Below are 27,382 nucleotides of genomic sequence, written 5' to 3'. Positions count from 1 at the left end.
GACCGATTCAATTTTCTCCTCTGCAAATGATCAGTCGTAAAATCGCGGAATCTCGTGTGCGATCTGTTAAACGCGGAGGTGAATCGTAAGTGCAGAAAATGACGTGAAAGAATCTGATTAAAATTCTCGCGGGAATTGGAGAAAAGAAAATTTTAAGCAGCTGAGAAACTTGTGTTAAGGCTGCACTTCTCTCCTTCACGGTTGATATTTATTTCTGTTTAAAAATAAGTTACTCCTTCGGAGCATTATTCGCGGATTAAGGTGAACATGGAAATTGGAAAAATACCGTATACGTAACATAGCGAAACTCGTATCGATTCACTGCCTCGAAACACCTTGCTCCAGGTGAATACAGTATGTAACAAAAGTTTCCGGGAGTTAGATTGCAGAAATGCTTGATTCACGTTCTTCCTCTTCTCGAGGTCGGACGATTAGTCGAGGCAGGATTATTAGGTCCTCCCATAAATTATTGCAGAGAGTGAACAGTATTTTAATGAAGAATTAAGCAACCGACGAAATAACCAGTACCGGAAAAAAAAATTCGCAGGAATTGTGAAACGAGCGATAATACTTTTTCATCAAATCTGAAAGGTCTAAATTTCGATATAAATTTCCATCACAATCAATTATTAACGCTTTGCATTCCACTGGAACTGCAATTTTAAAATAGAAAATTCACTATTTCTATGTTGTTAAAATTTTTTCTATTAAAGCCGAAATTTTCGGTTTCCCAAAATTTCATCGCAAAAGTGAAAAGCGATCGATCGTAAAAGGCATTCCACTGACGCTACAACTTTAGAATATGAAATTCACTATTTCATGTTATTAAAATAAAGCAAATTAGAAAATTTTTCTATTCGAGCCAAAATTTTCGGTTTGCCAAAGTTTCATCGCGAAAGTGGAAAGTGATCGATCGTAAAAGAGTGAAACTCTGAATCCACGTACTTTTGTCGCGAGCTGTATCTGGGTCGCGTGCCGCGTCGAAAATCCGCCGCGGCCATTATCAGATCGCACCTATTACCTTGCAGAATAGCCGAAGGTCGGCCGCAGGCTTCAACCATGAGCGATTTCAGGATCGTAGCAACGCCGCGACGTTCTCCATATACGTACATCGACGCGTGCCTCGATATCGATCTTTTCGCTCCGAAAACCAACGGACAAGCGACAGTTTTCAATTAAGCGGTTCGTAACACCGTTGGCTATCTGATTCAATATTAGTCTTATACGCGCGATCTATCGATCGTGTTGCAATTTAACCGTTCGCGGAGCCAGAACAAAGTGCAACCTGTTCCCCTCTAAAAGCTCGAAGCGGCCGCGAGAAGTCAATGCTTAATTACGCAACCTCCTACCACTTATATCTCTCCGCTGTTTCTTCGCCTATTTTTCCCTCCCTCCCCTCCACTTTTCGTCCAGTACTCGAGGAAAAAGAAAAAGAGAAAAGTCTCAGCATCAGGTATTACCGGATCGTAGCCGCGCGAAAAATGTTAATAACAAGCCCAAGACAGACGCATGCGTACGCGATAAACGCACGAAACGAGCGTGTTTCACTGGACGCCGCTACCGTAATTATCATTCGTCCGGTCGTGGTACGTGGACCATGACTCGAGATCGCCGAAAAACTCGCGAGTGTGTGTGGAAACGCGATCGATCGAGCCTTCGCACGCTCCGCTACGAGCATTCGGTAATTTTCAACGAAACGATGAATGGAATACACACGCTCCTCGCGCGTATTATGCGCATACGAGCATTCAGTGAAACTATTCGCTGAATGAATAAGGATTTTATATAGGGGGATCTAGGAGGAAGCTTTCGAACCGCCGTGAATCTCTAATCTCGTCGATTTCGCGCTTTCACCGAGGATCATTTCGCGAATAGAAACGGAACTAGTTTTGCGTAACAGCTTCCAGTAGGTGTGTCGAATGCACGAAAGTGCGTGACGTTTCTGGGATTTGTCTTTTTTTTTTTCTTTTTCGTAGAAACTTGTATGTACACACACGGTGTTCGAGGTTTCTCTGCACGGACGAATAGAAAGTCGATCGATCAATTTGGTGGATGTTGGAGGAACGAAGGTTCTGGATCGTTTGATCGCGCACGTTTCAGCGAAAATGGCGTAATAACGGTCGATTAGCGAGACGTGGTGTTTTTGGTTCGTTAGGTTGGCGATTAACCTTCGGACGGCGGATGCTGGGTCATTGCTGACCCCGACTTTAGATCTCTTGTTTCCACGACTCTTATTTCCTTATATAATAATGTTTGTTATTTTAATCGTAATATTGAATATTTGTGTAATTTTAAACAATTCAACGTTCAATAAAATAAGAAAATGTGGTCTCGTTTGCTTATACCAAAGAGATTTTAGTATCGGGTCATATTTGACCCGGCGATCGTCGTGCGTGCGACTATCACACCATCCGCTGCTAATAGGTGGCAGGTATATGGTGTAATGTGAGAAATTTGGAACAATATGGCTAGGTTACGAACGAGCTCGGTATTGTAGCATGAATATCCGCTGATCTGTAACATTTACTAGCTGACGGTTACTCAGAGATACGCGAGATGTTTGCAGGATGATTGGGAGAAAAGAGCCGAGCTGCTCGTGAAAATCACCAAGAATTTATATGAAAGTTGATGACCATTAGATCCGCCTGGTCGGACCTGTATCCGTCGGTGCAACGATCCTGGCCTACATTTCGAACCAAGAGTCAACGTTTTAAATAATAATCTTGTTATTTCTGGTACACGCTTCGACATGCACCTTTACTTTCGTTCCATGGAATAATTATACCGTGGCGTTCGAGCCGAGTGGCTATTTTCTGGTGAAATCGAAAGTCTCGTTACTTGATAGGTAATACAGATTCCTACTGAACGACTTTGCTCGCGGTCGGTAAAACAGTAATCCGAGACGGACAATTAAGTTGCAAGACAAGTTACCTATAGGCTTGGCGTGTTTCACGTGTAAATTGTAATATTGTAAAATACATTATTTCGTAGAAAGTGTATGAAAGCTCGTTGTAGAAAGTGATATATATGTATATATATATATATACACACCTACAATCGGTTTCATTTCTAAAGATAATGTTACTTCGTTGAATCGAATTATTCGAAATTAATGGCTCGATTATAAGTTTCATGGTACAATTAGAAAATGTGTTGAAACGTTTTCTAAATGTTACTTTTAAAATGAATCAAACGGAGAGACGTTGCAACGAAAGAAAAAAATATTTACGAACACTTTAATACAAGCGTGTGCACTTGACCTTGATGGACTTTATACATTCGAACGCATTGTAGTGGAAACTGCGCATCGTATTGCGGTCGAAGAGCTTAGGTGTAAACCGCGTCGAAAGAGATTCTGAGTCATTTTCGCTTATTCAACAGATGGGATTGTGTATCTTCAATCTTGTACTTTCGAAATAAATTTTTTCACACTTTTTGTGCACCTTTAATACGACTTTAAGAGCGTAATTTTTATCCGACCATCTTCATGAATATTTCAATTAGCCAGTGTTTGCCGACTAGTCCTTATAGGTAAAAGAAATTATCAATCACACTTTCCATCCGCTAACGAATATCGTTTATCAAACTTTCTACTACTTGATAGCCGCTAAATAATTATCGCAACTTGTCCCCGCAATAAATCACATCGAGCTATAACCATCCAATATTACAACAGGAAATCATAATAATTTAATCGTATCGCATTCTTTGTGAAATATAGATACGAAGAATTAGCTGCTGTAAATAAATGAATTTTTCATTTAATCGTATCGCCTTATATCTGCAGTGCAGATATCAAGGATTAACGCCTGAAAATCACAGATTGCTCTAAAGTGGTGGATATTAGAAAAAATTCATAAATATCAGTGCAAAAATTACTGAAAAACTGAAAAAAATAAATTTACAAAAATTACTGAAAAATGGAATAAGATAAATTTACAAAAATTACTGAAAAACTGAAAAAAATAAATTTACAAAAATTACTGAAAAATGGAATAAGATAAATTTACAAAAATTACTGAAAAACTGAAAAAAATAAATTTACAAAAATTACTGAAAAACTGAAAAAAATAAATTTACAAAAATTACTGAAAAATGGAATAAGACAAATTTACAAAAAAAAAAAGAAAAGGAGCTAATTAATAGACCCTCAGAGTCTCTAACGAGATCCGCTTGGTGAATAAGGATAATAATTGAGCCGTTCGTTAGCACGAAAATAACTCATTAAGAGGGAAACTGTTGGCCGACCAACGAATTCGAGAAGAATGGAAAAACGGCAGAAAAAATCAATGGGTGTTGCCAACCAACTTGGTAAACATGTTGTCGAGCAATGCCCACGCGGGTTCACTATAAATGGAAATCCACTGACCAGTGACTTACGGTGCATGTGACGAAACGACGTAATCAGCGAGGTAATCTTTGCGAAACGTAATCGTAACAGAAAAATATACCATTTTATTCAGCATACGATTAAACCGTATACCTCGAAATAGGCCTACTTCGATTTGCATAAACACATAATTTTCACATTTAATTCGCGGTTCGGTATTACAATGCGTCACTGGGTTAAGGTATGCCATATATTTTACTCGCAGAAAATTTTCATAATCGCTTTATGCAAAAGTTGTACGCATAATTCAAGGCTATCGGTGCAACAGAGGCTTTTAATCTCAAAAAGTTTGTTTAAAAATTATGGCTAATAAAATTGTCGATGTCGTAACCAAATTTTTTTTTCAAGATCGTTTAGACTACTATGGAAATTAAAGGTTTTTTTTTTTGTATACAAGATTGTTTATGCTGACATTTCAATTCACCGAAATTTTTTTTTAAGATTGTTTAGGCTACTATGGAAATTGAAGTTTTGTAAACGAGATGGTTTACACTGAAATTTCAATTCACCAAAAATTGCGAATTAGGCCACAGGTAGTTCTATCACGTTCATTTCCATACTTTATTTCACGATTCTGGAAGATCCACCGTAATAATCGATTCAACTTTTCTCAACCTATTCCACAATTTCTCGTTCTTCACAAGTTATTAAAGTAACCACGACCTTCGTATACTGTAATTAACGAGCCGGTATCCACACGTTCCGTGACATTCTCGCGAGATCAAACGTTTCATCGTTCCTTATAAAACAGTAAATAGACGTTTCGATCAATCATGCATCCACGATATACCTCATCGTTATTTCAAAAAATTTCCAACGGTAAACTGTAATTGTACCGTCGTGTTTTCGCGTAGCTCGTCGAGACTTTTGCAACAAAATTCCAAGATCGTCGATTAGAGGTTCTGGCTGGCCGAGTATCGTAATAGATTCGAACACGATGGACCGCTGTCCGAATCGGTGACAAAAAGCATTTGCTCGAATGCATCGTTAGTGGAACGAACAGAAAATGGAGGGGAGAGAGAAGATACGATTTCATTGAGGCGTAAATCTGAAGCACTCTTCACGACTCCGTGTGATTTTCACCTAATTGGCAAAACATGACGTGTCAGGCGGGGCTAAGTCATTTCTCTTAATTTGTGCATTAAGCGGATCTGCATGTTAAATGAATCCGATACTCGGTACTTGGTAATCGCGACGTTCCTCTCTAAATAAGCACTTAAGTCTGCTTACATTTGCGAAGCTTCGAGGATACTAATTGGTGTCGTTTCATCGATATTCCTTCCCCATGGTGTGGCTCATTTGTTCTTCAATAACGAGCCACTCGTACGAGTTATGACACAGCACTTAAGATTCTAAACGGATACGTTAAACGCTTTATACTTTGCATGTTACGTATTTAGCGAAGTTATCGTGGTTCGATGGATCGGTTAGGAAGTAATTACAATGTTTCGTGGGACTGGTATTAAGCAGAGAAGTGTAAGATTAAGAAAGGAAATAAATGGGACCTTGCGTTCGTGTAAAGTTACATTTGAAATCGATTCGTAATGCGCAATAAGGTGGTTGCGTTAATTAGCTGGTTAATTAATAGTAAAAGCGGCGAAGAATTCTAGCCAGAGAAATGTCAAGGTTCACTAGACCTATTTTCTAGATTTATCGCGTGAATCACCGATTTCCTTCCACGATGCCACACCGAACTTGACCTTATTCCAGGTACTTACGCTCGGTGCATTTTAATTCGACTTCTCAATGTGGATCTAACGATCGCAGCATCTCAGAAGGAAGGAAGAATTCGTTGGAAAGGGAAAGAATGGTAATTGACGTTAGGCGACTTCAAAGGATAATTTGCTTCTCAAGTTGTACGAGGGAGTTCTAGGACTCTGAGAGATAGGGCTGGGGAATCTTAGGATTTTAGTGTAATGCAAGAGGATGACTCTAGAAAATCTCGACATTTTATGGGGATGACCATTCAAAGGTTCCAAAACTTTGAGCTGGCGCTGGATTCACGTCAGAGAGTTCTAAAACTTTAGAATGCCAAAGGATCTTAGGATTCAGCAATGATACAAATGAATGAAGGTGATACGAAGAGAACCCAAGACTCTAGAATAGAGGAATTAGGATCTCTAGAACACCGAAAGGTCTTAGGACTCAGTGGTGATACAAATGAGTTTTGGTAACGTCAGTGGATCCCAGGATTCTCCGGTGATATCACGAAATCCTAGAACTCTAGAATAGAAAAATTAGGGCCTCTAGAAAGATCTTAGGATCCAGTGGTGATCTCAATGAGTTTTGGTATCGACAGTGATATCAAGGATTCTCCGGTGACACGAAGAGATCTCAAGACTCTAGAATAGAGGAATTAGGATCTTTAGAATACCGAAAGATCTTAGGACTCAGTGGGGACTCCAATGAGTTTTGGTATCGTCAGTGGATCTCAGGCTTCTCCGGTGATATCAAGGGATCCCAAGATCCTAAAATAGGGAAATTAAACACTAGAGCCCTAGAACACTAAAACTAAATTTCACGAACCTAAGGTCTCACCTCAAAAATTCCAAGCTCCATAAACAACACTTTCAGATCTCCATAAACCAAAGTGTCATAAAATCCAAAACAAAATGACTCTTCAGCATCGTAAAAGAACCGAACAGCCCCAATGAAATAAAGCACAATTAAGAATTCCCAAACGGCGCTTCAATTATCCTCAGTTTGGCATTATAAATCGAGCAGCAACCAGTGCTCTATCGGACAAATCGGCCAGAGATTCGCTTGAACGTCGCCGCGTATGTTTATGTGTCAATAAACGTCAATTTTTGCTAACGGTACCGAGCTCGGAGCTCGGTCAATCATCTCGGACGTCGTACCGTGAGACGAAACGGTTCCGTGCGGTACGACACGAACGCGAAATCGGTGCAAGAACGCGACACGCGTGCAGTTCGAGAGCGCATCACGTGCAACGTAGCGAGGAAGTAAGTCGCGGTGGCCGTCACGTGTCGTTCCAGACGGAAATCGCGGAGCCGCGATTTCAGGAATTAGACCGATTACGCGGACCAGCCGGCATAATACCGGAAAATCACCCGTGCAACTTGCCGATTCATCCCATTTACCCGGTGTTTTCGAACCTCTGGAAATCGCGTTGCCGTTCTTTCCTGCACGGGTCGACGACCGAGACCGAAAGGAACCGATCTTCATTTCTCTTTTCCTATGAATATCGACGAAGAAATTACGTTCGAACGAACGTCCAGCCTGCTTATATTCTGCTCTTTACTCTTACGGAGCAGAACAAAAGAAATTACGAACGTGACCAAGAGGAAGGATTTTTTGCATATCTCGCTACGGTTCTATCTTAATTAGTGGATACTGATTGTAACGAGATAAGGCGGAGTACATCAGATAGTGGTAATAATGTGTTTCCAGCGCGCCAAGTCGGGGAAAATAGCCTCGCTGGCTAATTCTCAGACAGAGTTTTTCGAGTGTTACAGCGAAACTGAATATTGCTTGAACCCGTTTACAAGCAAATTATTTGACACTGTGAGTAAATGTATTAGTATCGAATTTATAGTTTTCTCAGTTAATTCGAACGTTCACGATGAAAATCTACAAATCTTAAATGGATCGACGTGAAATTTATATTTTTTTCGTCTGGCGAATCGAAACGAGTTAAGCGAAATTTATATTTTCCCGAGATGTTCCCAAATGGGTAAATAATGGAACGTGGATGGTTTAATTTATCGGGTAAAACACGGAAGCGAGAATGCGTTCCTTCGCGCTTGTCACAGATTTTTGTCCCATGAACGAGCAAAAAGCGCGCGTTCCGCGAGCAGTTTTCGTGTCATTAAGGCGGCAGGAAGCACCTTCGAGTTGAGCAATTTGTTCCATCATCACGGCTCGATGGCGCCTCTAATTGGACACGAAGAACCGAAACCGAGGGTAATTAAAACCGAATCTACATTCGATCGGTGACTAGTTTCGCAATAGGATTGCAAGTGTCTGCTTGTTGTCCAAGGAATAATCTCCTTTCAGTTTTTGATGCACGCGCCGTTGCTTGCGTAATCGAAAAACTTTCTTTTCGATCGCAAATCACGCTCGAATTACGTAAAAAACACACGAGTTCCTCCGACTTCTCGACGTACATACGTTTCGGAATAGGAAACATTAATAGGGTATATCTAACTTCTGTTTCATGCATTCAACGAGCCACAAAGCCACTGTTTCGTGCCGTACAATTATCCATTTAGCCGAGTACGTAAACGTAATGGAATAGTCTGCGCCAAACTACGCTAACTGCTACGGATTATTCCCAAATTAACGAATTAAACTCCTAGCGACGAATTAACCCGACGAATGCTCGTTAAAATAAGAGAGTGTGGTAACAAAACGCCTATTTTTTTTTACATGTATATTTTACGTGTACTTTTTAGACTTTCAGATGCAGGTGAATTTGAAATTATCAGACAGTGATTAAAAATAAGAGACCTCTTTAATACGCTCTCAAGAAGAAGAATTATTCGATAATCGGTAATAAAAAACAAGTACCGACTAACGATAATTCAAATACTTTTTAAAAAACGTGTATTTTTCACATATTGTTCAGTATTTTGAAAATTTTCAATAAATGAAAATACTAACAGACGCACATACGAATTTCAAAGTGCAAAAATCTACGATTATGGAAGAATAACAATTTAACCATCACCAATAAAGGTGTTTCTCAGTATTTTCCAAATTTTCAATAAACGCTTCAGACCACCTAACAATTACGAACAAGTGATCCCTTCAATCCGCTTTGAAGAAGAATAAGAATTCAGCAATGGAAAACAAACGACGAAGAATCAAATCCATAAATTTCCACACGTTCCGGGGGCACGAGTTTCCCAGACATCGCGAAACGAAAGATTCGGCAAATAAGACGAACGCTCGACACGAAACGATCCCATCGATCGATCGAGTCTTAATGACGCGGACGCTACTTTTAAATCGCTCCTCTGCGTGGCCATATCGAGGGGGCAGAGGCGTGGGTCGCGTTTACATAAAGGGGACGAGCGCGACAAAAAGCTGGGAACGCTTTGGAAAAACGCGAGCTACAAGTGCCGCGCAGGTGAGTGTGGGCCGCCTCATGGTCAAACGTCGCGTAGGCCTCACCTGTGGCAATCTTGTTTGAGGAAATGCGCCGCTACGGTTACCGATACTCAAAGTGCACTGCCAATCCCGACGCAAATTCAACGAGAAGCAAGTGGAAAGAAAGAAAACAGGGTAGCAAATCCTAGGAAGATAAATAGTTTTTTAAATGCTCCGTTAGAGAAATCAATACGCGTATTCAGCTCTGAGAGAAAATCAATACGATTCGTTTCGTTTAATGTGCGGTATCGCTCAGCGACGTAGAATGGTAATTGTGATTGATGTAGCATTACGTATGGAAGGAATGCTCGTCTATCTGATAGAGGCGTGGTGAATAACAACGATCTCGAAGGCTTCTTTTTGTTTGATCGAACGGAAACCTCTCTTGTATGGAACACGTAGCCGATTTCTAGGCTGAAAAAGTAACATAAGTCACGGTGTCTAAAATGTCAATCTTCGAGGAACGAAGAAGGAATAGACATTACGTGTAGACGCGAGTGTGTGGTATTCAACAGGTGAAATGCATTCGATAGCCTCTACGTTGATGACGAAACGAGAATACAAATATTTGCTAATCGGCGACCATCGGTAGGTTGTAAATAAACGTGACGTCTTTTCTTCCAAGTATCTCCGACGAAATTTATCGTTCTCAAATTGACACAGCAAGAAATTACAACACGCAGCTGTGATCGGTTGAAATCCTCCATCGAGCGAGAAAAATGTAAATTGGCGTTGCTAGGAATTTTTCGCGCGCGTTTTCTCCCCGATCGTTCCGTGTGCACGACGATTTTAATAGGATCGAAAAGGCATATGCAGGATGCGGTGGACGCTTTCATAATCAGTCGATGACTAACAGCGTGTCCATACCGTGGAAGGCATGCCGATGACGTAAGTACGCGGTGAACACTTTGCATGTGCCGGCGCCACATGTAAAGCACCTTAATGCCGCGATGCATTAAACCCCCCGGATGATCGGTACACGTCGTAAATCAACGCTTTCGCGAGATTCAAACGGACGTTTCTAACGACAGATGAAAGTTCCGTAAAGTATTACGGCGATTCGACAGATGTCACGCTTGGAACTCGCGTCGAAAAGAGAGGAAAAAAGAACCCCGCCGAGATTCCAATAAATATCGCGATAAATTTCCAATTGAATCGGCCAGAGACACCTTTCGTGGCCTGCAACCTCGAGTGCATTCCCACGGCCAGCAGCAGCCTGAATGCACCTCCTAACAAGGAACGATAAATTCTGTCCGCGCGCGCAACGACAATCAAGCCTCGTACGTTTCACCATAGCCTGCCTCGAGATGGTTTCTCTCTTGTCCGTTTGCGGGAAAAGCAACGGAGACAATGAAGACTCTGTCGTTTCTGATCTATCGTTAACGTCGAGAATTTCCAATAAGCAACAATGCTTCGGGAATGCGATTGTTTTCCACCGGGTGAACTTCTCGCACTACCATTCTTTCCCCGATGAAAACAGATTCGACACGGTTCTGAGTGATTTCGTTACCTGATCGACGCTGCCATCGAACGTTCCCTCCTCCCAAATCGGATCGTCCCATCCTCCGGACGATCCGGAAGATCCTCTGCGACCCGGATCCCACGAGTTTCTCTTTGTATTATCCAAAGAGTCCGTGGAGAGCCGTCTCCTATCGTAGGAGCCTCTTCTGCTAGAAAGCGGCGCCCCGAGCTTCCCTTCTTTCCTCAAATTGCCGTTCGAGCCCATCGCAAGGTCGGTGCTCAGCGTCACGTTCAAATTACCTCTTAGATTACCACTGGACCCGGCTAGGCAGCTCTTCAGGTTCGACGTGCTCCTCGCCTTCAGATCGTTGTTCGACGAGCTCAGCCCGGACTTGAGAGAAGTCTGCGACATCGGAGACGTCGCGAACAGGCTCGACAAATTATTAGCGTCCCGTCGCGAGCCCGGTCTCTGAAGGCTCGTCATCGACTTCGCGACGTAGTCCCGTCTCAACGGAGAATTGTAACTCGACATGGTGTCCTTCTTCAGGCAACCCATCGACCGACCGATCGGATCTCTTCGTAACGCAGTACCGCCTAATGTAGACACGTGAGAGTCTTTCTTCGTGTGATTGATAGCGCTCATAGAAGAGCCCAGAGGATTCTTTCTCAACGTGTTCGGAAAGCTCGACGGATGAAGCTCTTTTTTCGGCGGAGACATCGGCAACACGAGCGAACCTCTTCTGCTAGGAGACGTTCCTGGATAAGCGTCTCGTCGACTCAGAGAGTCTCTTCTGTTCTGATACGCGTTCCCTACGGATCCTCTGCGATTCCAACAATTCTCCTTCGCGTGTTTCCCGTGAATGTCGCAGCAACTGGAGTCAACCTCCACCTTGACTATCTCCGGGTTATTCTGCTGTTGCTCCAGCTTCACATCTCTGAAGAGAGCCTCCAAACGACGAATCGCCGCCTGTTGATGCGCGGACGCCGACATGTTCGCCAAGATATAATCGATCGAACGAGATCGTTTTGCTGCACCTCTAGTTCCTCTGGACGTGGCACGTATACTGAACGTCACCGGTGCACCGCATAGCTACAGCTTTCTATCGAATGCAACCTTCCTGTCGCTAGTTAGCCGGTCTTCCTGGTACAATCTTGACGATTCCAATACGTAACGTTCTTTTATAGAAAGATTAACGTCTCGTTCTTCAATTTCTCGGAAGACACTGATAAGTCACTTTGAAAAAATTCCTTTCGCTTATTCCTGTGTGTTTTCTGTTAACAGCATAGCCGACGTTGACAAGTAGTCGAAGTTTAAACATACGTGGATATTTCTTTTTCTCCTTTTTTTCTTTAATGGCACAATCTTTCACTGATAACCTTACGGGGAGGATTACAACGTTTCCTGTAGAAAATTGCACGGAAGATTTACGGAGCGGAAATAGTAATCGTGGTTATATGGAAACGCGTGTGCGGCGTAACACACGTCCGGTGAGGTACTGGGGGACTCCGTGAAGAGAGAGACCCGAAGGCCTCAAAGGAGCTCTCCATACGGATCCCCACCAGGCCAGTGGCATTCGTAAAGTCCAAGTCTCCATATTAGGTCAAACCTTATGGGTTTGTCGCGCAAAACTGCGGCCGAACACCGACACGACCCTGGTTACACGTCGTAATCGGGTCGTGTGCGAACTTACCTAGCCATTGTCACCTCTACTTTCTTCTCTTTACGGCGTTACACCGTCGTCGACACTCGCAACACGTTCCACGATGATTCGAAACGAGAGTTTCGTCCCGCGTTTTATCCACTTCTACGGTTTATCCTTTGCGATCTTATCGGAGAGGTTTCGCTTTTGGTATTTCATTTTGGTCCTGTATTATTGGCTCTTCGATAGAATATTTTAGTGTGCTTACAGATTTACAGCGAGGGTAAAAATTGAGTAATTTTATTTCTTTTTATTGTAATTTAACACACTGCCAACCGACGTGGTGGATCTACCATTTTCTACTGTATTATTTGCATTACATTCTCACTTCTTCTCCACGTTTCAAAAAATTCTGTTCCGTACTATCGTCGATGTAACGAACCATCGTTGAATTTTACATTAGTAATCTTCCTAACACAGAACACTTTATCAATTCTCCTGGAATTCATTTTAGCAATCTTAGACACCTGTTGCAATTCGTTCGATTGGCAAAGTGTTAACACTGGAGCAACCAAAGCCGCCAGATTTCGTACTTTAAATTGGAGAAATGATTAAAACGCCTTTGGCCAAGTATGTGATGACTATACTTATTTTTCTAGTTTCGAAGATCTTTACACGGTATACCTAAATAAACCAGAATATATTTATCTCTGGTTGTTCTAGAGTTAAAAAGTACGAAGGTGCACGTTATACGATGAAATTCTGCAACAGTGGCTTTCTAGTTATCGCTCCGAGTATCTCTGCAATCTGATTTTTCCCAATTCACCCAATCACAGGTGATACTAGCTCCTCTTATCTGTTACGTATTGTGTTTTCTCCTGGTAATAAATACGACGCTTTTATCTCGTCAAGTTCGTTCGAGAGCCTTGATACTGATCACGTCATTGATCTTGTGTTTAACGATTTCTTGGACTTCGATCGAATATACAGACATCGCAGGCACGTTGTTCCTTCAATTGTGTCAATATTGGAATTCTGGAGATTTTCAATTCTTTCGTTCTTTCAATTGTATCAATAATGGAATTCTGGAGATTTTCAATTCTGAGCGTGAATTTAGGAGAGTTAAAAATCGACCTGTTTTCTTGGTAGAACGACGAACTCATCCGTATGTTTTTCGTCCGCTATGAAAGGCACCGTCTTTGGTAGACTAACGAAAGAAGAAAAAAAAATGTTTATTGACCATTGCTAGGAACGAAACTGTCGATGAGTCACTGTGGAGAATGTGGAAGGTTGTGTTTCACTGTTTCGCGTGAATGCTTGAAATACCAAGTTTTACGAATACTAATACTTTTTTGGAAAATTTGCGATGGTAACGATGAAAGTTGTAATTCGGAAGGTTCGAGGTTTCATTCATGAGAAGTGAGAGTACTACGTCGGTAAACTCATTCACGGCTTCTCGCGCTGATATTCTTAATTAATCCCTGCAGCACCAACCAAAAGCTTTATTAGTGCACTCGCGTTTGCAGAAGCAGACTTTCGTACGTGCAACGAGATGGAGCTGCAATTCTATTCCACATTCTATATGCACTCGATGTATATGCGCTAAAAGCAGCTACCTAAGTGCACCAGTCGTACGTCTATTTCTCGTCTTTAATGTACTAAAATTTTAATTCAACGAATTTTTTAAAATCCTCAAGTTGGTAGAAAAATAATTTTTTGAATTTCATAGCAAAATGTGAAAAGCAAACGATCCAAGCGCACCAGTCGCACGACAATTTCTCACTTTTTATATATTAACATTTTAATTAAACGAATAAAAAAGAAATTCCCGATTTTGTAGAAAAATAATTTCAAAAAATTTCCCAGAAAAATATGAAAAGCAAAGAATCTAAGTGTACCAATCGTACGCCAATTTCTCAGTTTTTATACATTAAAATTTGAATTAAACGAATTAAAAAAACGAATCCTTGGCCTCGCACGAAAATAATTTTAAAAAATTTCACAGAAAAATATAAAAAGCTTGGTGGCACCATTTGTATTTTGCTACTAAAAAGTGTGAAACACCTTCGGACAGTTTTTCCACCCTAGATAAAAATTATCATCAACAAAGTGGCACATTGAACGCGAATACTAACGAGCACGTGTATTTAACATTAAGTTGCTGTGCTTCTCTTCGACACCTACATTGCTGGTCGATTCCAGTTCACCTTGACGGTCGAAGGTGTATCCCGTTTTTAATTCAAGTAGGAAAAGGTGTACCCTTTCGGAAAAGTGACACGCTCGCAGGTGTCCAGTTTCCAGCGGAACGTACCGTGACAACCGTTGTCATTTATCAACGAATATACCGTGTTCCCCTTGAAAATCCTTTGCTCGGATAACCATGAATTTTCGAACTGGAGCCCGACTCGTCGCAGTCCCCCTCCGTCACGCTGTTGCGAACGTCGAAAATGGCAACTATGATACGTTCGATGAGCATGCCGGTTTCAATGGATTCTTCTTTTTTTTTTTTGCTGTGTATATCGAATCACGTCATAACGACGATTACGAATTATTAAAAATGGAATTCGTGGTAGAGTCATCGCCAAGTTTGTAACTCGACAAAAGTGACGGAAAGCCGCGGTTTCGCCTACGCGGAAATGCCATTTTCGTTTACACTCGGGACGACGCGTCTTCTAATTGTGCGAGGCAAAGACGCATCGGTGCACGACTATACACGTCGATTTGCATCCTCTAAACTGCGTCATCGCTGTAACATAATCCAGCGTCGCTCAGGAATGAGCATTAGAATTTCGAGTGTGGGCGCCACGGACCTTGTCGGAGCCCGTATCACAAAGTAACTCGCGATGCTTCGCGTCTTGCGATTGGAAATTCGAGCCTGAAGAGGGAAATTCGGTAATGATGGTTCAATTTTCAGTATTGAAATTTTTAACATTCTTGTTTTAAAATTTTCAATATTAAAATGTGTCAATTTTGAACATCTCTATTTCTTAAATTTTCAATATCAAAATTTTGTGAATTTTTAACATCTCCATCTTAAAAATTGTGAATATTAATTTTTTTATTTCTTGAATTTCGTTCAAGTTTGAATATTTACAGCGTAAAATTTTCCACTATTTTCATTTCCAACGAGACTTAAAGCACCCGGTACCGCGAAAAACGCCAATTTCTCACCTCGACGGAATCGAATTCCCAACGGCAACACCATCACGACACAATTAGCAAAATCAAAGCGAAGCAGTTCGATTCGATCTTAATTAATACAGATCTCGCTCTCCCACGCGACCCGTTTTATTTTCTCTAAAGCATGCGAGAGGCACGTTAGTCGAACGGTGTCGTAAGACTTCCATACCAGTGCTGAAAAGTAAATCGAATATGGATCGATGAACCGGTTCGTACGCTATACTGGAAACAGACAAAACGGGCCGTGACCTATTGCGTCCAAAGAGAGGCAAACCGCTGCCAACAGCTGTTGGCCATCGCGGCTATCACGTACGGGGCCATAACGTTCAACTGGAAGAAGAAGTCTCATCTATGCGCGATTCTGAATCGACACCTGACGTGGCACCTGGCCTCATGTTGTCGCAGTTCTACGAAATCACCGCGTTGCATAATCCAATCTCATTGACATTGCGATTCTAGATGCGCAATGAATAATGCGTATGTAACAGATCGGTGCGACGATTATCCTAGCAAATTCGATCTATGAATAAAACCACGAATTCATTATAGACCAAACCCAAGGAAACGTTCTTCCCCTCCTCTTTCTCGCGCCTTAAATTACGCAACGTTTCAAACTGCAATCGTCAAATTGCGAATAATTGAGGAACACGGAAGGAAGTTATCCCGTGTTGTCTAAAACGATGATGTAACCGCGGCTCGTGAACAGATTCAAACACCGAATAATCATTACGACGATTCCACGGAATTCCCATCGTTGAACGAGACGCTCTTTTGACACCGTCTGTCGTTACGACAATTGCTCCTTTTTCCCCCCAATTCTTTTCTTCCCGTTGTTCCATTTTTCTTTCATCTTTTACCGCGTCGTTCGAATCACCTGATGTCAAAGCGCGGATCTGTTAGGACGGAAACATGCTACAGATACTCGTTGCAGCGCGACTCGCATCGAGAAACTTACATCACGATGGCGAACTTTCCGGAAAAGGATTCGACACAGTTGATCGTGAAGAGGGGAGAAGAAGGGAGGCGGTCGAGTTATGCGATCAACGGCTAACTGCGTCGATTGAAGCGTCTAATTGGCAATTCCTCGATTAACCAATCGATGATTACGGGAATTAGAGTCGATCTGGAACATGAACGATCGAGAGCGAGGTTTCTACGAATGATTTAATAAACTTTAACCCGAACACTTTCACCGGTAAAATCGCTTTCTTAACTTGCTACACGCGACATTTGCTGGGAACATGGTTGGTTGCTTTTTCGACAACTTCGAATATGTGATAAATTGAATTTTAAAAGAGGTGTGATGTTTAGATTACGTTCTCGGTTGCGAATAAACCGGCGATTACCGTACTTTACGACCGACAGTTACGGCCAATCGTGAAAATCGCGATCGAGCCAGTTTCGCGGGTTTCTGCCAATGGCAATAAGGAAAATTCAGATAGAAAGTTGCACGTTAATTCGATTATCAGATTGCGATTTAGTGGTGCAATGAAAACGTGGCGGAACACCTGTTGTAACGCTGTAAGTGTGCTTTCTATTTTATGGAATCGCCGGTGTAGTGTTCTATTGTTAATCACGAGTGACCGTTCGAAATTTGAAGTTAGTCAGAAGAAAAAAGGAACAGTTGTAGGATCAAGTTGGATCGTGGAGAGCATGTAGAAGTTTGTTTTACGAGGGAATAACACAATTTCGTGGCGTTCTTATCGACACTGCGGCTGTAATTAATCCTAGATAAGCGAAACGATTGAGAAACAATGAAATTTAGCGCGCGCTGAAGCGTCGATCCGACTACGAATAATGCAACGTTTAATGGAAACGCCTGCTTTTTGCTCGTTATTTAATTCCTTACGATTTCTTGTTAAGTAAAATTGCAACAAGTTAATTTTTTTCATTCGTGAGAAGAAAACTTACGGCTTCACATTTTGTTTGGACAAGAAGAATTAATAATTACTGTAAAAAAAAAGTAACAGTACAACGAGTTAACTCTCTGTAACCCGATTTTTCCTCGTTCACGAGAAGAAAACTTGCAGTTTCACATTTTGCTGTAAAGAAATTTAACAGTACACGTTGACACTCTTCGTTCTAGCGAAGGAAATTTTACATTTCGTTTGGAAAATAAACAAATTCGCCAGTAATAATACAACAGTACAGTGTAGCAACGAGAAAAAGGAAACGCGCAAGTAACTTTCCACTTACACGTGGTGTGACAAAGGGTTAAAAAAACCACTATACATAATTCATATCAAACAACTTTCAAACGTAACGTCGAAGTTAAACTTCGCGTTTGCACAATACACCTTTTGTCCTATCTTGACCATGATCTGTTACATCTTGCACCGCGCGAGTGCGACTCGTTACAATAAGTCAAAGGGTTAAGTCACATCGTGCATCGTAACGAGCGTTTAGCCCGACCGTTCCGATCGTAAATTAATCGTATCGTTAGTACGTAGTCTCTAAGGGACACATCGAATAGGCGCAAAACGACGACGAGTTACTCCCCGTGGATTTTCTTACGTATACACACATATATACGTCCAGTGGAAAAGGATCGTAGGTGATTCGATCGACTTACCTTTATCGGCTTGACGACGTCGTAATGACTCTCCTGTGCTCTGGCGTCGAATGTATTGCCTAACACCGAGTTCTGTCTCCTGTAAGTAGCATCATCATCATCATCGATGAGATATATCGACAAAATTGATCGAATCGCAACATTCGAAAGTGAGTGAAATTGCTGTGTTATTATACGAACTGTTGGAAATTTCTCTGTTCGCGTTCCGCACCAAGAAATTTGGATTTCTAACCAATTTCAATTTTAAGTCAGAGCCGATTTATGCACTTCGTTTATAATTGGATTACACGGAGATCGGTAATTACGGGTACTTACACCATAGGCTCGGATCCGTTGATCGTTGGTTTAGGCGACTGGATACCAGATCGAACAGGCGTGCTCGTGTGAACAGGTGACGGACCTTTACTTCCCAAAGGTTGCTTTATACTGTAATCAGAGATGGAAAAGGGAGACGATTAGGGAGGGTGAAACGATCGCGTTCGTTACTCTTCTCGTCAGGTTTCGCGAAAAGCAACCGTAAATTGATAAATTACACGTTCGACACACGTGCACACGTTTACATCGAATTTTCACGTCGTTTCAAGTGGCCATTTGGCATCGAGCGATACTGTTGTTCCCGTGTTGGCAAACGTTTACGGGGTCACCGGTAATCAAGATTTTCCTTTGGAATATCATCAGCTGGGAACGATGGGGGTTAGAAAGGTCGGCTCGAGACACCGGTCGTTATTTAACGAGGACGTGATTTATGGAAACAACGCGTTCCCTGTCCTTTGTAATCTTCGTTCCCGATTCGCGAGAAATTCTGTTTGAAATTACTTCGTTCCACCGTCGTGACAAAATTTTTTTATTAATTTTTTTTGGAAAAGTGGGGAATGAATTGTGCTTCATGGTCGGAGAAGGAGCTTCGTTCTCAATTCGCGAGAAATTTTATTCCAGCATTGCGACAAAATTTTCTATTAATTTTTTGGAAAAATCTGGAATGAATTCTCCTCTGTAGTTAGAGGACAAATTTCGTTCTCGATTCACGAGAAATTCCATTTGAAATTATTTCATTCTACCACAGCGACAAAATTTTTTTATTAATTTTCTGGAAACACCTAGAAATTTCGTTCTAAATTCTACAATTCCCTCAGACTAACAGCACAATTCGGTATATATTTACAAAGCGACATAACAGAAGACAACACGAGCCACGTTTTTCCACCTTTACTTCGATTTACAAACATTTCTAGGTCAGTGTTACTCGCGTCTACCGAGCGAACGCTGGAATTTCCAGCTCTGAACGAAACACACATATTTACATTTCTTTTCAACACAGAACCGAAAGTATTCACGCCGCAAGTTCACAACGTTCGAAGTTTCGTTTTCGTTCACACCGAAACGTTCACGTTTTCAGCACGCGTGCTGTCTCTATTGCCTGACGGGAACTGGAAGCGGAAGCTGTTCATAATTCAGCGTCGCATTCTAAACGAGCGACAGCGAGGCGGCAGCGAGACGTTCCAAAGAGAAACCGTCTACCATTCCAACGTACAAATTTTCCAACTCAAACATCCGACAATCTACGCGATCTCTTAATCAGAAAACAATAAAGAGAGAAAAAGAGAAATCTCTGGTGTGGTACCGATTGACACAAGGCGGCGTGGATCCTCCGCTTCTCAGGCTACACGTGCTACTGTGGCTGTTCTGTTTGGTGTAAATCGGCCGATTGGCGGGCGCCACGCTCACCCTTTCGGCGATACGAAATCTCGGCACCGTTGGCTTGTGGTAGATCATCTTCGTTGCAGTCGTGAAACACCAAGTTCGAACTCACACTCTCATCTCTCGATCCTTGCAACCGGTGACACGAGGAGAACGTGGATCGCGATCGATTTTCAATTCGGCAGAACCAACTCACACACTTGCACACTCTCCGTTTAGAACAGAACTCGAAGAACGAACACGTCGTTGCCGAGACGAGAAACGAAACGTAGCCACGAAACGATCCTTCGCCCGTTACCGATTTGACCGCGTCGGAAGTCACGGAATCCGACGTACTTGCTCGTCTTATTTAGGGAGCGCGATCGAGGAACGAGCGGAATGCCGGGATCGCGACGAACCACCGACGAGTCTATGCGGCCGTTTAACTCTGTGCACGTCTTGGTTGCAGCTGCACGAAAGCGGGGAACGATGCTGCTGCGGAGGAAGCCCGACGTGGAGTATCGAGGGAGCCCAGGCGGTGGCTACGATTTCGCCCGGCAGCGGCATTAGACTCGCGACTGCCCGTCCACTGACTCTCCACCTCGTAATAACAAAGCGTATCGCGAGCCTATCAGAGGCTGCTTTGATTCTCGTTCGCGCCTATACGCGTACGACGCGCGCGTTTTACGATCAGCTGTGAGAACAGATACAACGACGACGAAGATGCTACCGCTACGAGCAATTCGCGGAATCGTGCGGAATGGTTTGTTTGTCGAACGAAATCGACGCTGTTCGATTCTTGCGCCTTCGTGCCTGGTAGGAGGAACGTTTGAGAATTATGCCGAGAGAATCAGCTGACACCTGTTTGCGGATTTGTCGGAGGATTTGGCTAATTTTCTCATTACGTCGATCTTTTCATGGTTTCGGATCTCTGAGAGGTGTTTAGGTGTGTGTGTGTGAGTTTGTTTGGAAGAGAAAGTGTATTAAGTGTGCCATAGTTGAGTGATTTCGAGTACGAAGGAGGTGTGTGATTTTTCGAGAGCAATATTGACGCGTAATGTTCGCTATGAGTCATTAATACCACGATGACGAGATATCTGTATATTGCGATAAGTGGAGAGTATAAATTTGTTTTTTAACATGAGGCTATCTTTATCGGGTGATATTCTTTAAACACGGTAGACAGCGTGTACGCCGAGGCATTCTCGGAAGCGATAAAATTCTTACTTTACGTCCAGGTAGAAATGGAGAAAGCGCACGCGGTAACTTTGCCCAAAATGAACCCTTTCCTGCTGTACTCCATTTCGTCAAGTGCAAGATTTTTCGCAATTTTCGTTTATTTCCAATAACTTTCTACCACTGAAAAAGAGGAAAAAGGAAAAACTAAGGAAACGGAAGGAGAAGCAGACGAGTGATTCTGAATTTTTGGAGCACATAACGAGACCCCGTACATGCAAGACCGTCATTAGGGGCATCCTTCATGCTCGAGAGTCTGGCGGGTATTTTTCAGCGGGAATTCGTCGAAAGTGACACGGAGGAGGGTAAATGATGCCTTTTGGTGGATTCGCGACAAGTAGCATCTGGCAGACGCGGTGGCCCAAGAAGAACCGGCGGCAGCACAGTTATTTCTCGCGTTCGAAACGACACGCGTTTCTACTCTCCGCTCACGGTAGAGGTATCCTGCGCACGAGGCGCACCGTGAATTTCACAACAGGTTGAACGCGGTGCCACACTTTCCGCCGTACACCAACGTGCGAATTCCTATAAATTTTCAAACGTCACCGCGCTCCGCGGATCAATCCTTCTCGTTCTGCTTTCTTCAGCCGTTGCCCAAACAACGGTTCGCCGTATCACCGCAGAACGATTTATCTTCTTCGAAATTTAGCTCGTTCTCGATACCATTGCTGTGGCAAGAAAAGGAGAATTGATTGTGCAATGTATAATTGTTTCGACATTGTTGCAATGACATTTTCGAGGAAAACGAAAGGAAACTTTGTAGAGTGTTGCACTTGTAAGGGACATTTAAATTATTTTCAGTGCCACTGAAAGTAAGATATGAGAAATGAAAAAAATAATCTTCCTCGAGCTCGTATTGAGTCATTGAATACTAATTTCTGTTTTTTGTAATCTAACATTGTATCCAATATCAGAAGGAATTTTATGACCAATGACATCATGAATTTGAGCTGAATTTGAACAGAAAAAAAATGTGTTCAAGTAAGGACAGTGTAAAACTTATGAAATGAGAAAGAAATAGAAAATCGTTGAATATTAAGATCACTTTTATTTTCATAATCAGAACATGCATGTCCTTAAACTCTAGAAAAAACAGCTCTTCTGCACCAAAGTGTCAACCTTCTTTTGGAGCACCCTGCATGCACGTACAAACTTTCCTCGAGTGTGTTGACATTGTTTTGTCAAGCATTTTGTACGATAAATATTGAAAATTGACGAGAGAATCGTCGACGAGAGGATTTCAATATTGACAAATTCGGATCGTGCTGATAATTGAAAAGGAACTGTTGCGAAAGAAACGAAGACACCTGCGCTGGATCCCACCTTGAACCGTACTAACCTACTCCCGATGGACTTTTCCACGTAAAAGCGTTTACAACACCTGCTATTCTTCGATGCTAACGAGGCGCCTTAATTCGATGCTCATTCCGCGATTCCCCGGCGTTTCGATCGACGGAGCATCGAACAAAGCCGCGTCTGTGACCAATCTCGGCCGGTCACGCGCACTAATTACGCGGCTGCGGCACGCGCAAGTAGGTGGACGCGTATGCGATCCCATGGCTGTTCGCGCGCAGCGCAAACGTTCTTCTCTCTCTCTCAAGAGATCCCAAGAAAATGAGAGGGAGAGAGAGAGAGAGATCTCAAGAGAGAGAGATCTCAAGAGAGAGGCAGAGAGAGAGAGATCTCAAGAAAGAGAGAGATCTTAAGACAGAGAGAGAGAGAGATCTCAAGAGAGAGAGAGAGATCTCAAGAGAAAGAGAAATCTCAAGAGAAAGAGAAATCTCAAGAGAGAGAATCTCAAGAGAGAGAGAGAGAGAGATCTTAAGACAGAGAGAGAGAGAGATCTTAAGACAGAGAGAGAGATCTTAAGACAGAGAGAGAGAGATCTCAAGAGAGAGAGAGAGAGAGAGGGAGATCTCAAGAGAGAGAGCTCTCAAAAGAGAGACAGAGAGAGAGATCTCAAGACAGAGAGAGAGAGAGAGATCTCAAGAGAGAGAGAGGGAGATCTCAAGAGAGAGACAGAGAGAGATCTGAAGAGAGAGAGACAGAGGGTCGTAAGAAATTCGCAGCGCGACCAGAGCCAAGAAAATCCTCGAATGACTGGCACACGTCGTCTATCTTCGCGGGGAAAGCAACGTCCGTGACAATCGCGCGCGACCGCTCGACAGCTCCAACAAATCGGGAACGTGCGTGCGAGATATTCGCGAATTTTCATCTTTCTTACGCTAAATCCCGCGTACACGACGTATTTAACTCGTTGCGCCGCGATTTACTCATACGGTTCTGCCTTGTCAGAGCTCTATTCAACCTGGCCGGTTCACTCTGTAATTTTCCACGTTCCGGAACTTTTTCTCCAAACTGGAATTAACTACTGAATTAATTAAGGCGCGGTTCAACCAACCCGATGTTGGAATTTTTATTCGGTTATTTTGAGAATTGTACATACAACGTGTTGGGCTTAAAGAGGTTTAATTTATCACACTTTATCAATTTCAAATTCCCCTTATCCTTAGATCAACGAAACTTCGACGGTTCGGGGCTTAGGAACGATGTAAACAGAAGATAATTCGAAATTATCACCTACCATAAGTAAATTGGGAACGTTTAGGCAATTATGTCATCGAGACTTGCAATATTACGCGAGAGTCACGTTAGAATCTTACCGATGATACCATAGTCCACTCATTTCCGAGTATCTCGAGGAACTCGAAAGTTTCGATAGGCAATAATTTGCATAAATATCCACGGTCTGGCGATAAAAATTCAGCAGACGAACGTAGAAATAAGGATCGTGATCTGTGTGGTAAATACGCCGGCGCAGGGTTCGAATGGGTTTTTCGCCAAGTAATTATCTGGTTAATAATAGCAGAATTTCGGGGAACGTGAGTAAGCAAGGCTCTTCTTCTTCTAGCCGAGGAGTGGAATAGCGTGTGGTGGTCATTTAAAGGGATTCACTGGAAGGAATCAAGCGCAGTGAATCATTGGGAACGACCTCGTTTGTTGAACCTGTTGAAGGATCAAGGACTCTCGTACGCCCCTTATTTCAGCGACCGAGAAACGTAAATTTCGCCGTTTAAATACGCTCATATTTTGCGGTTAACGAAGTGCCAGACACTCGAAACTCCTTTGGCCCGCACTAATTCCTCGACTTACGTCGCAGACGTGTCAACCTGATTGCTAACCGGTCTCGTTAGCACGTCTACGAATGCACATTATCGAAAGAGAGGTAGCATTAAAAACTATTAGCTTCTTTTTGCTCGTTTCCTTATTTCTTTCTTTTTTTCTCTAAATCAGTCAGCTCGAATGTATGTCTTTAGGTGATATTAACAGAAGAAAGTTAGTCGCTAAATTTAACTCAGAGATAAGTTAACACCAGGGATTAAATAAGAGAAAAGAATTCAGCGACAGAATTTAGGCAAAAAAAAAACATCGATGAAATTTGGAAAATTTAATTTTCCAGGAAAGAAGAAAATTAAGTTTGTCGATTTATCTGAAATCAGTACACAGGTGATTTTACATCAATTTGCATTAATCGACGAAGTGTTTTTTTTTCAATTCTGAAAACTTCAGTTTTTGCAGTTTCGCAACTATCTGAATTGCAAGATGATGTTTCTTTGTGATTCGATCGTTCGGTCGGAATTAATCTACTTGGAGATACGTCAATCGATCCTCTTAATGCTTGAGTCACCCGGACGTCTCTGAAAGAGAGAAGGTACGACCTCCTGAGAATATGGTCCCACGACAGAGTGTCCCTTCCAGTCGAGTGATTACACGATATCACAGATAACAGGGGCCTTGAGTCAGCGTTGTAATACTGAGAATCAAAGGATCACCTTCGTCAAGGGCAAGAGCAAGCAAGGGGCGAATGAAATCACTACAATTTCTAATTTTAAATATTATCACCGTGAAGAAACAATTTTATGTTTAAATATCTATAAGTAGAATGCAAACTAATTCTTTTTTTTCAATTATTCGACGAAAATTTGAAGAGTTTCTAATATTTTGAAGATGAAACATTAATATGCGCATTTATCTATCTATAAATGAAATGGAAATGAAATTTTTTCTAATTTATTTGAGGAAAATGCAAAGCTTCTCTAATATGTAAAAAATGAAACGTTAATACGTTAATTTATCTAGGCACAGCACTTTGAAATGTTAATTGAGAATCAACGTTTAATAGTAGTACTCTTCATGGTTTATAGTCTGTGTGGTCATACGGTCCACTGTAATTCGACACCGTTTGCATATGTACAGAAACGTTTAAGTTTAACTACCGCTGGATCGTCACGTTGCGACCTGTCGCTTCTGGAATCGGTTAAACTTTGTCCACAAACGGTTCTGGGTAATTAGCATTATGCAGTTGAAGAATGCCTCCCAGGAACCACCGGTGTCTTTTTATTACGTCTCATCCACGTCTCCGCTTAATTTTACTTAAACGAAACACCTGGCTTCGTTAAAAAAAGAAAAATCACAATAAAAATGTGAATCATCGGACTTAATTATCGACTGTACTTCACGAGACTACAGTTATCGACGGAAAAGGAAGAAGATTCGCTCCGGTCTGTGTTTAATTTTATTCGCTGAGTATATTTAAATTGGCGGGCAGAGGAAAAAAAAAAACGTCTAGACGGCACACCGCATACCACATATTTGCACATTCGTCTGCGTTTTATGAGGAACCGGTATACACATGAATGAGACAATGAGACCATAAATATGCATAACGAAACCATGAAGCGAGAATCGTCGATGGGGACCGACCAATGACGAAGCTGGTACAGTCACGATTTCCCCGTGACAACGTGCACGTACTATTCTCATACATCCGGCATCCGGGCTCCGAACAATGTCAACGGTCGGTGCCAATGAACCGTGTTTCAATTCCACTTTCATTTCTTTGACGCACCGATACCGTCAGCTAACTCTTTCACGTGAACACCATTCGGAGTTATTTAGGTTACGAAACCACGTTAAACACCATTGCAAAACGTACGATAAAAGAGATAAGAAATTACACCTTAACGACGGGACACGTAACAAAACAAACACGTAGCGCGTCGGTAAAACAGGTAGGCTAACCTATAACGTTTATTTTGTTCTCGATTCGAAGTGAACGTATACGAAAGCACACCTATAAAAGTATAGTAACCTGTATAAAATTATTGCTGTATGCATACCTGAATAAATACCGTCATCTCTTGTCGGAACAGATTAGATAGAAGTAGCATTGATCGAAGGTCCACGAAATGGATGTTTAAGCGTCGTTTCAGTTATTATCACCGGATGCGACCGATATGCCTTTGCAGAAAAGATACATTGCACTTGACATCTCCGGGGCGGTGGTAATTTTAGCTCGTTACACGACATTTACGAGGATACAGTCGGGACCGTTTATTCGTTCGCGAAAAGGAATGCACACGACACTCACGAGGGATGACTTCCCGCCGCCACTGATTTGTCTACGGTGAAGATGTCGATGCATGTGCTCGTGGGAAAACACAGTGTCGCCACAGTCGGTAAGTTTAAAAAAGAATCGTTCGTATACAAAGTTCCTTTTCCGGTGGAGTACGAATAATATCCGGTGAAACGAGAAAGAAAAAAAGACTAAAAACATTCTTTTCCGTAAAGAAACAATACACTCGACGAAGTTTCAAGTAAATAATCCCACTTACAGAAATCTTCAAATTTCAATGCCTTTAAATGCTCCCGCGTTCCGGCGCTTAACGTTGAAACGAGCAACTGCGAGCTACGATGAAAGGAGGAACAAAGAAAAACAAAAGCCGGAGGTCATTGTCAAGCTGTCAGAATAATTCCACTTTCTTTTGAACGTGTCCCGCGGGGGAATTGCTATTTCGATCGGCGCCACAAGCTGCTGTCTAGACCGAACGAGTTATTCTCGGCTCGCGCTTTAGTACCATAATAAGCGCGACAAAGGCATTCCCTTGCTGCCATCTGTTAGAGAATGTAGCGAACCACTCGGTTTGATTGACTGCGCTCGGTAGGACCGCGAGACGCCACACGGAAAACAACAGTATTTGTCTGGATTATGTCGCGCGAGTAACTCGTTGGGAAACGAGCCAAACGTTAATTCGAAGCATCCCACTTCTCCCG

The 27,382-nt window shown here is 42.2% G+C and overlaps 1 protein-coding gene across 1 annotated transcript in view; it reads right to left on the bottom strand.

Moving 5' to 3' along the window:
• LOC108573700 (WD repeat-containing protein 47) overlaps positions 1 to 27,382 on the bottom strand; it is an 82,920-nt gene that overhangs the window by 28,684 nt on the left and 26,854 nt on the right. The window contains 2 exon segments of the mRNA XM_017936178.1: positions 18,356 to 18,434; positions 18,671 to 18,781. Of these exon segments, the coding sequence (XP_017791667.1) occupies positions 18,356 to 18,434; positions 18,671 to 18,781 (190 nt within the window).

This window comes from Habropoda laboriosa, unplaced genomic scaffold (assembly GCF_001263275.1).
Source record: "Habropoda laboriosa isolate 0110345459 unplaced genomic scaffold, ASM126327v1 scaffold151, whole genome shotgun sequence".
NCBI classification, from domain to species: Eukaryota; Metazoa; Arthropoda; class Insecta; order Hymenoptera; family Apidae; genus Habropoda; species Habropoda laboriosa.
This window is presented reverse-complemented; position numbering and strand designations above follow the sequence as displayed.